Source organism: Phodopus roborovskii, unplaced genomic scaffold, assembly GCF_943737965.1.
Source record: "Phodopus roborovskii unplaced genomic scaffold, PHOROB, whole genome shotgun sequence".
Taxonomy (NCBI): Eukaryota; Metazoa; Chordata; class Mammalia; order Rodentia; family Cricetidae; genus Phodopus; species Phodopus roborovskii.
This window is the reverse complement of record NW_026125391.1, coordinates 19656989-19673500: the sequence shown is the minus strand read 5'-3', so window position 1 is coordinate 19673500 and position 16512 is coordinate 19656989. Positions and strand designations below refer to the sequence as shown.

Here is a 16512-nt window from a genome sequence, read left to right as displayed (position 1 = left end):
AGGCTAAACTGAAGAATTTTGGGTTAACAGCACTGGCAGAGATTTCAAGACAGCCTGGTATTGACTGTAGCATGTGGTCACTAGTGGTCACTCGTCTGCAGGTCTACAATGGAAAGGTGCAAGCGAGGCAAGAATGAATACTAAATACACAGTTTGGGAGGAGCACCAGGAAATACAATGGAGCTAAGTCCAGTGTTCAGGGAATACAAAGTTTATAGAAAAGCCTGAGGCTAAATGGAATAAAGGGAGAGGTGACCTCAGGGCAGGACCCCACCCAGCAAAGCTTCTGATTTATGGAAGGGAATTAAAGGAAAGCTTACACAGTTCTGGCTTTAGACTCAAGCACACAGGAAGGGGTGTGAAATCTCTCTGCGTGGCTAAGGAAAACCTCTGAAGGCAGGCATGTGGTAAGACTGACAGTGCATGAAGGGCCCAGAGAGGTCATTCATGAAGCTGTGAAGGTGAAGCCTGGATGTCATTGGCCACCGGAAGATGCTGGAGGTGCCAAGGACAGTGGCAGACTGGGTATTGAACTAGCCCACCAGAGAGAAGTGTACTTTGACTTTAGACTTGGAGATGCAGAACTTGATTTGCCCTGATGGTTTTTAGACTTGCTCTGGTCCAGTCTTTCCTCACTCTACTCTCTTCCTGCCCTTTTGGGATGGTGATGTATATCCTGTGCCATTGTATTGGAAGTATGTGATCTGCTCTTTTATTTTAGAAGCAGGAAAGAGATTGCCATGAGTCTCAGAAGAGACTTTGAACTTCGGACTTTTAAACAGTGTTGAGACCGTGATAGACTACGGGGACCTTTGAAGTTGGGCTGAATGTAGTTTTGCTTTATGATATCATTATAAGCTTATGGGGGCCAGGGAGTGGAATGTGGTGGTCTGAAAGAAAATGGCCCCCACAGACCCATTTATTTGAATGCTTAGTCATCACGGAGTGGCACTACTTGAGAAGGATTAGGAGGCACAGCATATATCCCAAGAGACAACGTGCCCGCCCACCTGAGAGGCCACAGTGTAAATCTAAGCACCAATATGGAGATACCAGGTAAAGAGAAATATTGCAAAAGGTACTCTACAGGGAAACAGCAAAACAAAGAAAACAAATTTCTTTACCCTGCCACCCCCAAAATATCAAGGAAAGCGAGAAAGGAGAAATGTTCTCTTTTCCCTATTACCAATGGCTTTGGCAATACCACCCCATCCCATGGCCAGTCCCTTATACCAGAAACCAAAATGTATTTTATATGCGAGTTTGTTCAAGCTCCTTTATTTTTGTTTTTTAAAATAGGTCTTACTGCATAACTCAGGCCCAGCTCAAACTTGCAATTCTTGTCCCACCCCCAAAATGCTAACCAAGTGCTGGAATTATAGGTGACATCACCCTGGCTTAGCTATTTTATTTTGTTTTGTTGATCTATTTTTCAGTCTGCTTTCTAAGAACCTGTCTTCCTTTGTTTTCTGTTGCTGTTTTCTGTTCTGTTCTGTTCACAACCAAAACAGCAAATTGGGGAGGAAAGGGTTTATTTATCTTACAATTTAGTTCACCACAGAGAGAAGCTAGGAGCTCAAGGCAGGAACCTAGAGGTAAGAATTGAAGCAGAAAACCACGAAGAGTACTGTCTACTGGCTTACTCAGCTACACTTTCTTACACCACCCTGGACCACCTGCCCAGGAAAGGTACCACCCACAGTAGGATGGGCCCGCCCACATCAATCACTGATCAAAAAATGACCCAATGACATGCCCACCGGCCAATCTGACAGAGCCAACTCCTAAATTGAATTTTCCTCTTCCGAGGTGACCTATTTGTGTCAACCTTACAAAAGCTGACTAGCACAGACTCCCTTATCTTAATCATTATAATTTTTACAATTATCTTAATATCTAATATAAGCAACACAGAATCTATTGTATCATCATTTTTCAAGAGTGAATAATGGCACTTAAACTTTTTGACCTTACATTTTAATTTACAGCTCTAAAAATTATTGACACTGCAAAGACCTTCTGTTCACCTGAGTTATAGCTGTCACAAACTTACCATGTTAGAGGCTAAAACTGAGAAAAATATATCAGCATATTTTTCAAATTAATGTAAAGTATTACTTTACAAAGTGCGATGGCATTACCCTGTAATCACAGCATTCAGAAAACTGAGGCAGGAAAATTACTCAAGTCTGAGGCTACCTAGGCTACAGAGTGAGTACTATGCCAGCCAGGGCTAAATTTCAGCCACAGACAACAGTCCCCCAGAGAAAAAGTAATACGGCTAGACTTTTTTGCAAATATATTCAATTTCTAATTTATGAGACAAATATTTCCCCCTCACTGAGATATAACTGATACACAAAAAGTATACATTGTTGTATGTGATGGTTTGATATGCACACTGGCAAATGACTGACAACTAGAAATTCTATGTAACAGGTACAATTCATTTTCAAGTCAGCCGAACACATCTACAAGAGCTAGCTTTTATCTTCCATGGTAACGTCACATAAATGGAGTTCCAAGAGTATTTTATCTCAAGGCAACATCACACCTCCATAAGCAGAAGTGAATTTATGTGCACTTCCTGTTCATTAAGAACACTTCCCTTAAAAAACAAACAAACAAACAAACGGAGAGGTGGCCGGGCACACCTTTAACCCTACACTTGAGAGGCAAACGCAGGCAAATCTCTTGAGCTCCAGGCCAGCCTGGTCTACAGAGTGTGTTCAAGGACAGCCAGGGCTACAGAGAAACTCTGTCTTGAAAACAAAGAGGAAAAGATAGGGGGGAGGGCATAGTAGCAAACACTTCCAATCCCAATGGTTAGGGAGTGGAGGCAGGCAGATCGTTAGGTCTCACTGGCAGGCGGCCTAGCCTCATCAGTAAACCTGGGTCCGGTGAGGATCCCTGTCTCAGAAAGCTATGTATAGGTCTGTAGAGAGGGCTCATTGCTATGAGCGCCTGAGCTCTATTTCCAGCAGCCACGGTGCTTCACAACTGCCTTTAACTCCAGCTCAGAGAAGGGGGCTTGAATCCTCTGCCATCACTCCCACACATGCCATATACAACACCCCCCCACACACACACACAATAGTAAAGATAAATAAATATTTTTAAAAAGACAACGATGTCCATGGTTGACCCCTGGCACCCACATGCACACATGTACATACAAAATATAGGTTAGATACAATACATAATTTATAATATCACAGTAAATACTTATTTATGACAGCCAGGCTTGATGTTCTAAATCCCAACACTCTGGAGGCATGAGCCTTAGTGGAGCAACTCATTACAGGCAAGCAGCTGGGCCTCCTGCTGAGTCAGAGACCCTATCTGCCTCAGTCTGCCTCCCTGCTTAACTACACGTATTTGAGGTCAGTCTGGACTACACAGGAGTTCTAGAGCAGCCTGGGCTACACAGCAAGGCTGTTTGAAAGGACACATCCCGAACACCAGTGTCCCCACCCTCACAAAGATATGAGCGCAAGAACTACAGTAATCCCTCCCATAAAGACCTCCAGTCAGTCTGATCCATTTTCTTTTCTCCCATCATGGCTGCTGCAAAATGCTCACAAGGAGACCCCCCCCCCACACACACACCCAGTCTTCCGCTTTGTGGTCAATGCAGAAGTTTGATATATTGACTCCAAGTAAACCATTTCTCGCCCAAAGTCCTGAGCAGCCTGTCTACCGTACACCCAATCTTTAATTTTTAATTATAATAAGATTTCAATACAATTCAATTCTAATTGTCACTCTTTGATGGGGGATGTCCTTCTGTATATATGTTCCTCTTATTGGTTGATGAATAAAACACTGTTTGGTGAATAGAGGCAGGATGACAGGCAGGGACTAGGAGACAAGGAGAATTCTGGGAGATGTAGGCAGAGAGAGCCTGCCAAAATGGATGCCATGTAGACCACAAAGGAGTAACAGGCCCGGGCATTCTCCAGTAAGTCAAGGCTATGTGGAAATACATTGATTTATAGAAATGGATTAATAATTAAGACAGAACTAGCCAGTAAGAAGTCCTATCCATTGGCCAACAGTTTAATAATTAACACAGCATCTGAGTGCATTCATTTGGGGCTAAAGAAAGGTGGCTGCAGGACCAGGCTGGAACAAAGAAACCACCAGCAACAATTCTCAATCTCAAATTTTATGTAAGGCCAACTGTAAATGAAAAAAAGATTATTATCTGCTAATGACTTCTATTTCCTTTAAGAATAAAAATTAAGGCTGGGTGGTGGTGGCACACACCCTTAATCTCAGCACTTGGGAGGCCAAAGCAGGCAGAGCTCTGTAAGTTCGAGGCTAGCCTGGACTATAGAGTGAGTACCAAGACAGCCAGGGATATACAAAGAAACACTGTCTGGAAAAACCAAAATTAAAAAAAAAACAAAGAATAGAAATTAGGCAGGCTCTAGTTAGTTTCCAATTCTGAGTGGCCCTTGTGTACAGTTCTCCACAGTGGGGAGAAAGAGATACTGAGATGCTGACCTCCAAGATCTTGGCGTCTAAGACGTAGTTTGAACAGAACTATTTAGGCAAATTTCACATAAGGTGCAAGATTTTAACAGCTGTTCAAGAGACTCTCAAAACTGAATTAAGACAGACAACTCCTCATTTGGAGTTGCCACATGGCATCCTTAGACAAAGAAGTTTTGTACAGATGGTAGCTGTAGCCATTCTTCTGCATGGAGACAATGGCAGGGACGGCGATGTCTAGATTGTGGTTTACTAACCTGATAAGTGATCAAAAGAGCCCCAGCTCAGAGACTATACACCTGGGTCTTCAAAACTTGTCCTACTACTGCCACCAAATTTAGGCTTGAAGATGTTTCTGTGGCCCCTTTAAGAAAGCATTATAGGGGGCTGGAGAGATGGCTCTGTGGTTGATTAAGAGCACTGACTGCTCTTCCAAAGGACCTGGGTTCAGCTCCCAGCACCCACATGGTAGCTTACAACTATCTGTAACTCCAGTTCTGAGGGACCGTCACACAGACGTACAGGCAAGCAAAACACCAATGCACATGAAATAAGAATAAATTATTTTTTTAAAAAAGGAAGCAATATGGCTCAGCAGGTAAAGAAAGGCATTTGCCACCAGCTAAGGGGGACAACCTGAGTTTGATCCCCAGGACCCACATGGAGATGAGTAGCTGACTCCCACAAGTCACGACCATGCACACACACCATGGTATGCACATGCTCACGGGCCCAGACACACAATCAATCAATCAATCAATGTAAAAATAATTTTAATAATAGCCAAAGCCCATATCTGGGCAAGCAGGTGGTGGTCATGGCAGTAATCCCAGCACTAGGGAAGCTGAGATTGGGGGGACTGACAGGAGTTCCAGTGAGCCCGATCTACAGAGTAAAACCATCTTGAGGCAAACAAAACTCAGTAGCTATTTTTCTAAATGATAAAAACAAAAAGCACAGTTGGGCTGAAGATACCCATGACCCCGGATCCAATCCCAGTACCGGGAGGTGGGGAAAAGGGAGGACAACACCAACAGCAACAATGAGTATGATGGCCAGCACAGCCAGAGTTAAAACGATGAGGAAGACAGGGCCCCTAGACCGGGGCAAGGTCCACTAGCAAGGCATTCCTATCACTGTCTATGCTTTGCAACAAAAGACACATGGAGAGCAAACATCCAGGTCCAAAACCTGTTACTAGAGGCCACACTGGGACCAAACAACCAGCAGGTATCTAAGCCACGTTTTTTAAGACACGCTGAGGCCTAATTTCAAAGGCTGTGGTCCCAATCTCGGGGCAGGCATTTAGTTATGACTATGCCACAGGCTGGGAAGAGACGGAACTGTTTCATGTACTGTGCTGTGATGAGAGCTGTTAAAAAGCCAGGCTCAGTGCATCTGAGATGTAGAGAAGCCCAGGCCAGACACAGAAAGGACACATCCAAAGGTTAAGAGGGTTATTTACTGGTTTCCACATGCAGCTAGCATTGTAGCATCTTTTGGAATAATAACACAACTTACATGCTTAAATAGCTTTAAATTTAGATTTACTCAAGTGACTGGAATCTAAGTAAGAATTATGTGAAGTCCACATTTTTTTTTAAAAAAAAAAAAAAAAAAGCCTACCTTCTCAACAAGTGGCTTTGGAGCTTTCATTGTGTCTGATATTTCTCTAGCACTTGCTGTGCATGAGTCATTAGAGCTGATGTCTGCAGCTCGGAGTCAGGCAATATCTAAATGTGCAATTCAGGAAGTGGAAGACCTAGGCAAGTACCTAATTGTTCTGTGCTTTGGCCCCCTCATCTGTAAACAGGGATAATAACAGATCTACGTATAGAGTTGCTGTGAGGATTAAATTCATGAAAAGCAGCCCTACCATAAAAGGCTCAATAACTGTTAGAACATGAACCACATATAAGCCAAGGCCATTTGTAACATTCATCACAGGAGTCCCGGTAGCACGGAGCAGAGAGGGCTACATTTAGAAATGAGGCAAGTGGCAACCAATGTGCACATCAGCCTCCTCTTACTGCAACTGTTCTGCCCTTCTCAAACTTAGAGATTCTCTTGTCTGCTACAGATGAAGAAGGACTGCTCATTCGAATAGCACTTAGCATTTGCTACATGTACAAAAACCTTTAGACATACACATAAAATGACTTAGTGTCATAAAATAAACAAAACCTGTTGGCATAATGATAAATCTTGGTGCTTTATAATACATGCAACATAAAATCTATTATTAAAGGACTCAAGCCACAGCATATGAGTGAAGGGTGCTGCCTCTGTCCTGTTCCTGCACCCCTGAAAATGCACCAAATGGATGCTCACTGCTCACACCCCATCCCACTATGGAATGCTCACTCTCACACCCCATCTCACTGTAGGATGCTCACTGCTCACGCCCCATCCCACTGTGGGATGCTCATTGTCCATGCCCCATCCCACTGTGGATGCTCACTGTCCATGACCCACCCCACTGTGGATGCTCACTGTCCATACCCCGTCCCACTGTGGATGCTCACTGTCCATACCCCATCCCACTGTGGATGCTCACTGTCCATACCCCATCCCACTGTGGATGCTCACTGCCCATGTCCCATCCCACTGTGGATGCTCACTGCCCATGCCCCATCTCACTGTGGATGCTCACTGTCCATACCCCATCTCACTGTGGATGCTCACAGTCCATGACCCACCCCACTGTGGGATGCTCACTGCCCATGCCCCATCCCACTCTGCTCAGACTGCTCAGAACAAGCCCTGGTTTCACTGTCTCTCATTCTGGCTGAAGTCAGAGGGAACAATGCATTGCTCCTGAGCCACACAGGGAGGCTTACAGCAAATGAGCATTAATGTTCACCTACTCCAGAGGGCTTGAAAATACTGCAGTCAGGCTTTCCCCATGTTCACTTCAGTGGGGAGGTAATTCTGGGCACCTGATTGTGTCCCTGAGAACAAAAAAGTCAGTATTCACCAAATTACCCCTATAGCTGCCAAAGAACAATGGGGCTTCTGCAATTTCCTCCTTTTAAAGCAGAAGCAGATAGGGCAGGACTTCAACACCAGCAAAATGTCAAGACCACTCTCGTGAGCACTTGTTCTATATCAGCATGTGGGCTGCTTAGGCAGGCTCTGTGCCTTGCTAGAAACTGCCCCGAACTGCCTTCATCCATTTGCAAAGGGGAGACACAGAGGAAAAAGCCCGGCTTTGCACCCCTTCCCTCTCAACCAGGAAAGACAGAGAGAAAAAGGCATAAACGTCTCTTCAACATAATTCAAAGCGTTGTCAGTAGGTAAAACCCTTGCATAAGTGTCTTGATAATTATATTCCAATACACTCTCTCAGGCCTTATGGAAGATGAAAAACACCATTTTTCCATTCCAGGCAATCTGTTAAAGAAAACCAGCATTACTTGTAAACAGATTCCAAGTTATCAGAAGGGTAAATTAAAAATACACTTGTGTGTTTTGGATACATTCTTTAAACCATTTGTCAGATCTGTGTTCTAACAAGAATCTATGACTGACCCCACAATTTCCTGAGCTAAAAATGAATTTCTATATTCTAGTTCCTTTCAGTTAAATAATTACTGCCTATGATGTTTTAGTATTTATTAGTTATGTACATCTTTAAGAATATCTCAGCTGGGCATGATGGGGTCTACAATCCCCAGTACCTAGAGGGTAGAGTCAGGAGGATTGGGAGGTGAGGACCAGCCTCAGCTACTTGATACAGACCAGCTTGACTTATAGGGGACCTTGTCTCAAAAAAAAAAATATGCACAGGTAAAAAATTATTATGTAGAATTAATATACACTAATAAGAACTGAAATAAAATAAGCTCACAATATGTTTTCATGTTTTATTCTTTGGGCAAATTATTACTTTACATATCTAGTTTTCTTTCTGGAAATAGCCTGACAGTTGAAAAGACTTTCACATTATCTGGCTTGATCATATTTCTTAGAGGAGGAGTAAAGACCCACAGAATATATTAACCCCTAAGGAAAACTAACAGGTTCTCAACTTTTCTGGGGTCATTTGCTACCACATCCAGTTCTGCACCTATCTTTAATTCCTAGCACCACCACCCCCAGCACAATCCTCCAGATTATAAAAGTAAGGACTGGATCCCACCAGTGCACAGAGCTACAGTCGTGAGCCCAGCTCAGTGGCAGAGAAAACACTTGCCTAGTATGTGCGAGGCTTTGATTTCGAACAAAGACACATCCGTCAGTTTTCAACTAAGCAAATGCACAGAGCTGATGCCAGTCATAAAAAAAATAAAGATCAAGGTTTTCATCCCAGAGACACTCCCGAGAAAATAAAAAGCCGTATGCCCTATGAGGCCTAGTGTCACATGTTTGCAAACTAAACTCTGTGTTCTTGTGTTCTCACCACAGGGATCTGAAGAAGCATTACCCAAAGAGTACCTGCTAGATGTTGCTGTGTGTGATGCTAACAGACACTCAAATATAGTGTTAATGATGAGGCGACGAAAAGATATCCCTCATCACTGTGGAACCTGCTTGGAAATCCTGTATGCTAATGCATGTGATAAATTCCAAGATCAGATCCTAGGATGAAGTTTGCAGGATGCCAAGCTGGGCAAGATCTTGAAGAGAGTTTTCAAGGGGCTCCCAAGAAGGTTTCAGTCTGGGCTTTGGTCATGGTGTGTCCGGGCACTTTAGGGCAACTTCTAAAGGTCTCACCTGATATGTGTTGCAGGAAGGGACTCATACTGGCGGGACAGAAAGAGTTCCCTATGTTTCAACTGATGCTTCTGCTTCTCAGTCAAGTCAGGCTCAACCGTCATCTCCGTTTCTTCCTCTGTTTCTTCTACACAAACGAAACCCAAAGAAACCATTATTACAACTCATGCAGCTTCTTGGGATATTGAAACAGAATGAACGGACAGGTCAAATTAGTATTTCATCATCTGTTAATGTCTTCACACTAATCACTTCTGAATTTCACATTCCCAGCCCTCAAATTAAGTTCTCTGGGCTGCCAAGGAAGAAGATAAACACCACTGTTAAAATGGCAGAACTGGACATGGTGGTACACACCTGTGATCCCAGCACTTTGGAGGCTGAGGCAGGAGGATCACCAATTCAAAGCCCATGTGGGTAAGATATAAGTTCAAGGTGAACAAGTACTACATGGTTAGAGCTGTCTTGAAATGAATGAACAAGTGAGCAAACAAGTGAGCCAGCAGTAGCTGGAGAGCTGGTCAGTGGCTGCAGGCACTTGCTGTACAGTCAAGGGCCACAGTTAGGATCCCAACACCCACATAACAAGCCAGTGCCCTTACCACCACCTGTAGCCCCAGCTCTGAGAACAGATAGGGATGCCAGGGCTGGCTTGCTGCCTTCCAGTCTGTCGGAGAAACCCCAACCCTAGGCTCAGGATAGACCCTGCCTTAAAGGAATAGACAGAGGATAATGGAGGGGGACACCTAACACCCTCTTCTGGCCTTTATGCAGACATACCTGAAAACACACATGTGTGTGTACACTCACACAGATTCGCACAAGTAAATTTCTTCAAAATACTAGTGACATTAAAAGTAAAGGACTATTAAAATGGCAGCTAAGATGTGAGTGTCAGTGGCATATGCCTGAAAGCCCAATACTCATGGAGCCGAGGCAGGAAGATTGGGAGCTAGCTCTAAGCTAGCCAGAGCTACAGAGTACAGGCTGATCTCAAAATTCCTTAATTAAAATAAAATATAAATAAAACTGGGTGTGATGGTGAACACCTTTGATCCCAGCACTTGGGAAGCAGAACTCTCTTTGAGTTCAAGGCCAGCCTGGTCTACAGAGTGAGTTCCAGGGCAGCCAAAGCTACACAGAGAAACCCTATCTCAAAAAACTAAAAGAACAAACAAACAAGAGAGACAGGCAGAGACTAGAGAGGCGATGAGGCTGGGGATTAGGCTGCAGAACTTTCAACTGAACAACACAACTGAAAGATTAGAATTGACAGTAAACCTGAAAAGAGAAACAAACAAACAAAACACTAAGGCATCTTTTAAAGTCCAGCCATGGAGCTGGGAGTGCTGAGCATACAGGAGGCCCTGAGGCTGAACCCCGGCACTCAGGAGGTGGAGGCAGAAGGATGAGAAAGTCATCACAGGCTATAGTCCACAGCCAGCATGGGATATAAAAGAACTGTTTTGAAAAACAAAGCCAATGGTGTGGGCCCACTATTGGAGGGTCTCATACCCTCGTCTGTGCATACAGGAATCAGATTTCCAATACTTCAACCCTTTTCATTTTTTTACTTGTATGAATGCTATAAGCCAAATCATTTTTGGAGGGGGAAAACATACTTGTAATAACAGAGACTGAGGCAGGGGGCTGGAGTTCAAGATCAACCTGGGCTTCATAGTGTCTAGACCGTTTCCAAAGCAAAGACAATGATTTGAAAACTATGAAGACCAACATCACACAAGGGGGGGGGGGATTGCCCCAGAAAGAAAAAGAAGAAAATGGCCATCTTTCTAACCATCTTTCCCATATTTTCTCTCAGGCACAAGGACTACTGGAAACCTTTGATCCGGGAAGGTGACAACCTCCTGCACCATCCACACATGCCACTTGTTTAAAAGTGATAACATAAGAAGCTGGGACAGAATCAACGCTACTTGTTCCTGGTGAGCCTTGTGTTAAGATGGTGGCACAATGCCCCCCAAGAGGAAAGCAAATGATACCCGCCTAGAACTGTAACCGAGTCTCCAGTCTTTTCGTCTATGCAGCCAGCATTTATTAGGGGTGAGGCGGGAGCTACTCAGCAAGCAGGACAGGGACTGAGAAACGACTCCCAGCCTTGGCTGCTAAGAATCAGGGCCGGAAGCCATGGGCAAAAATGAAGCAACAAGGTTCTATGTGGTGTGTCATTTCGATTAGAGAGGCACCCTAGCCAGGTAACAGAAGCTGACCTCAAACTGCTGTGACAGACAGCACACCAACCAAACGCAACTTAGGGAAAGGAAGGGACTATTTCTCCCCACTTCAGGCAGCAATGCATCATTAGGCAATTCAGGGTAGAAATGTGGCGGCGATACTTTGTGCTCTAACCAATAAAGCTTGCCTGGAGATCAGAGGGTGGAGCCAGCCACTAGTTAGCCAGAGAAGCCAGGCAGTGACTGCACACACCTTTTATCCTAGCACTCATGCCTTTGATCCCAGTACTTGGAAGAGAAAAGCGGAAGTGATGTTGTTGGGCAGAGAGAGGGATTTAAGGCTGCAGAGATAGGAGCTGACTCCTTTTCTATCTGAGGATTTTGAAGAGGTAAGAGCTCTAGTGGCTGGCTGCTCTGCTTCCCTGATCTGAGGGGAGCGCCTTATGGCTTGCTCAGCAAACCTTTTATACAACTCAGGACCACAGCCCAGGGGTGGCACTCCCTAATTATTAAGAAAATGCCTGACAGACTTGCCCACAGGCCAGTCTTATGGAGGTTCTTTCTCAACTGAGATTCCCTCTTCCCAAATGCCTCCAGCTTGTGTCAAGTCGACAAAAACCAGCCGGCACACTCACCATCTTCTCCTCAGTACTGAGGTTATGGTGTGTACTACCACACCTGGCTACAGGACCTTTTTTTTTTTTTTTTTTTTTTATGTTACTTTTAATATCTTTAAAGAGAAAAGGACACCAATATCATTTACAGACATCATAATTCTGATTAATTTGAACTACACGACTTTGACAAAAAGAAAAACACAACGCCTCTGGGGACTCACTGGTCGCCTGCAGTCTCACCTGGGGCAGCCTGTGTGGCTATAGGGGATAGCAGGAGTGCAGTGACTCAGAGTGAGGCTGCAGGAAACAGGAAGAGGGCTGGCTGCTCTTCATGCAGGAAGCACAACTCCACAGTGAACTTGGAACAGCTGGGAAGACCAGAGGTGCCACACAGACAGACAGCAGCATATGTAATTGCTACAATTCTTATTTCAGGGCTCAGAACTATAGAAGCCATTTTCTCAACCACAATTCTTTTTTTAATTGCAAGAGGGCCCTGTCATCTTCCCTAATTCCAGATTCTAAAGCTCCGAATTGAAAACAAGCCTGGAGAACCGATCGGCTTTAAAAGCCTCACCTAGGAGAAGCAGGCAAGTGGGCTCAGCAGGTAAAGGTATGTGCCACAAAGCTTGATGCCCTGAGTTCCAATCCCTGGGCCCCACATGATGGAAGGAGAAAAGTGACACTTCCAAATTGTCCTCTGACCCCCATGTATGTGCAGAGGTGGACACAGGAATATACAACACACACACACACACACACACACACACACACACACACACGGTACCGATGTAATAAAAGAAAAGGTCTCACCATGCTCAAACAAAGAACAAGGCAAATCAAGGTGGCTTGAACATTGTCCCTGATCACACACACAGAGAAGCATCCATCTGCAGGTCTAATAACGACTCACCAGTGGAGGTCAACAAAGTAATGGCTGCACTGTATATTAGCACAGCAAATGCCACATACAGAATTATGCTCTTTCCCTAACTGGAATTTGACAAATTGTTGTTCTAAAAGACATGGCCAGCTGAATTCCCATGGTGCCCACAAAGCAAAAAGCAGCAATACATGTCATAGCAACAACCGCAACCCTCACCTCTTTTATTTTGTTTTGGTTTGGGTATTTTTTGGTTCTGTTCTTGTTTTTTAGACAGAATCTCACTATGTAGCTTGAACTGTCCTAGAACAAGGTTGGCCTTGAACTCACAAAGATCTGCCTGCCTCTGCCTCCCAAGTGTGTATGTGTATGTTTGTATGTATATATGTATATTTCCAGCAGAAGCTGGTCTGGAATTCACTATATAGTCTAGGGTAGCCTTAAACTCTTAAATTCAAGATACTCCTCCTATCTCAGTCCACCAAATGCTTTCTTTTCTTTCCTCTTTTTTATTTTTTATTTTTGGTGCTAGGGACAATACCTAGGATCTGAGCTCCTGAGCAAGCAAACACTCTGACACTGAGCTATACACCCGCTAAAATTTTGTTCATTTTAGTTTTGGTTTAATTTTTTTTAAAGACAGAGTCTCACTGTGTCTGGGTGTCCTAGAACTCACTCTGTAGACCAGGCTGGCCTCAAAATCACAAACATCTGCCTGCCTCTGCCTTCCAAGTGTTGGGATTAAAGGCATGCATCACTACTTCTGGTCAACCCCCCTCTCTTTTGTGTGTGCGCGCGCGCGTGTGTGTGTGTGTGTGTGTGTGTATGTGTGTGCGCGTGAGTGCGTGCATGCCTGCATGTATTAAGAAAGAGGGCTCAGTGGTTAAGGGCAGTGCCCGCTCTTTCAGAAGACCCAGGTTAGATTCTCAGCACACATGGTGTTTCACAACCATCTGCGATGTTAGTTCCAGGAGATCTAATGTAATGCCTTCCAGCCTCCACGGGCACCAAGCATGCCCAGGCATATACGAGCAAAATACCCATACACATAAAATAATCTTTAAACAATAAATAAATAAAGTGTGTGTGCGCCCGTGTGCATGTGTAAGAATATAGGAGTGTGTATGCCACAGTGCACACTCGGAGGTCAGAAGACAACTTTAGGGAGTGAGTTTTCTCCTTCCACTATGGGATCTGGGAACCAGGCTCGGGTCCTCAGCCTGCCTGTGTGGCAAGTTTTCCCGGCTGGAAGATCCTGCCAGCTCTTAAATCTTATTTTCTTATACAACCCATGGTACAGGCTGAAAAGCTCTAACCCTGTAAAGTACAATATAACAATCGCTACAGAAGCTTGGAAGCACACCCTGCACTCCCAACACAACAGACCGGGGGAAGGTCATACAAGTTCACCACGTACTGAGTTTGAGACTAGCCCGGGGTACATGGAAAGAGCCCGTCTCAAAAAACACAAAGAAATAGCAATGATAATAATACATTTAACAACAGGCAGTGATGGCACACACCTTTAATCTCAGCGCTGGGAGGCAGAGGCAGATGGATCTCTGTTGAGTTGAAAGCCAGCCTGGTCTACAAAATGAGTTCCAGGACAGCTTATTACACAGAGAAACCCTGTCTCAAAATAAATAAACAAACAAGTAAACAAAACAAAAGCAATACATTTAACAAATGGCAGAACTTGTACCCTAAAAACAATATTGCCAAAGACCAAACCAACTGAGAAACAACCCGTGTTCACTGTTGGAAGAGCAAACACTATTTGAAATGGCAGTAAATTCACTGGTGATCTACATGTGAGAACCATTCCTAATACAATTCCAACTGCTTTTTTAAAAATTATTAAAATTAACACAGATCCTATCATTCATACAGGCATTTAAGGATGTATAGTAGCCAAAATAATCTTGAGTAAGAACAAATTTAGTCAGGCGGTGGTGGCACATGCCTTTAATCCCTGCACTTGGGAGGCAGAGGCAGGTGGATCTCTGTGAGGTCGAGAACAGCCTGATCTACAAGAGCTAGTTCCAGGAAAGCCCAAAACCACAGAAAAACCCTATCTCAAAAAAAAACAAAAAACAAAAACAAAAAAACAAACTTAAGGTACATTTCAACCCTACATGGATCAGCATAAATGCAGACATGGGAGAACAAAGGACAGCTAACGGTGCAGAGATTGGACATAACCAGTTGATTTTAAACAAGGCAACCAAAACCAGTCCTCAGAGGGAAAATAGACAATACTTCCTTTGGCAAACAGTGCTAGACAACTAGATAACCATCTGTAAGAGAATGAACTCACTGTGGACTCCCATACCTCAAACCATACACCAAAATGAACTCAAAGTACACCAAAAGGCTAAATGTAAGAGCTAAGAAACAAAATAAAACAGGTATCCCCATGACCTTTTAGACCAGGAAATGGTATCTTAGCCACTATATGCAAAAACATAAATAAGAAAATCAAGTAGAAAAACTGAACCTCATATTTAAATTGTGTGCTAAATGGATAGCATAGAGAGGGAAGACAGAGTGATAGAGAGAGAGAAAGAGAGAGATCGAGCTAGAGAGAGAGAGTGAGAAGAGGGAGAGAGGGAAGGGAAGGGAGAGGAGAGAGACAGACTGAAGCCACAGACAGGCAGATGCCTGAAGCTTGCCAGACAGCAGTCTAGCCTGGACTACAAGTACGAGCTTCAGGGAAACCCATCTCAAAAGTAGGTGGAGGATGATTGTGATGGTTTGAGTAAGAAATGACCCCACAGGGTCACGAGTGCTGGGATTAAAGGCGCGTGCCACCATGTTCAGCCAGCAATTCTTTAAACAAAATGCAAGTACACGTCCCATTAGCAGAGAGAGTGAAGCCCTCACATGCCATCCAGCCTCTGCAGAACCCTGTGGCACGTGCTTGGGAGAACTGGCAGGCTGTTGGACTCCAGTTTAATGCCATTTTGAATTGGGTTTTTGTTTTGTTTTGTTTTTCTGTCCTCACAGACCCCCACCAAGGGGAGTGGGAAATGACCAAGCAATGCACAGGAAGTCCAGTGTGGGGGAAAAAAAAAAAAAAAAAACCCTTGGCTGGAGCACGGATGTTTCACTTTCCAGCTCTAAGAAGTCTGTCTCTGAAATGTTCATTTCACACAGTGAGCTACAATGACTCATCAGTTGTTCTCCAGGCAGTTAGGATCCCATCAAAAATTTAAGCTATTTCTGCTTTACATTTATTCAAAGAACTCTGCATCTGGCAAAGGCTACCAAATCTTATAATAAATCAAAGTCCATCTGGAATGCTGTAGCCTTAGCATGCCGCCATGCAACTTTCTACTTGCTGTAAACTGTGAAATATAAGAAACAAAATAAAAGAACTAGAAGTGTCTTAGTTGGGGGTTTGACTGCTGTGATAGAACACCATGATGGAAAGCAACTCCAGTCCGACTAAGGGAAGTCAGGACAGGAACTCATAAAGGGCAGGAACCTGGAGGCAGGAACTGAAGCAGAGGCCATGGAGGGAGCTGCTTACGGGCCTGCTCTCCATGGCTTGCTCAACCTGATTTCTTATACCAGCCAGGACCAGGACCACCTGTCCAAGGGT

At 44.1% G+C, this 16512-nt stretch overlaps 1 protein-coding gene across 7 annotated transcripts in view; it reads right to left on the bottom strand.

Moving 5' to 3' along the window:
* Mta3 (metastasis associated 1 family member 3) overlaps positions 1–16512 on the bottom strand; it is a 116762-nt gene that overhangs the window by 75041 nt on the left and 25209 nt on the right. For all 7 annotated transcript variants that reach the window (XM_051175176.1, XM_051175180.1, XM_051175175.1 and 4 more), the window contains exon 4: positions 9214–9340. In XM_051175176.1, the coding sequence (XP_051031133.1) occupies positions 9214–9340 (127 nt within the window). The remainder of the gene's footprint in view (positions 1–9213; positions 9341–16512) is intronic.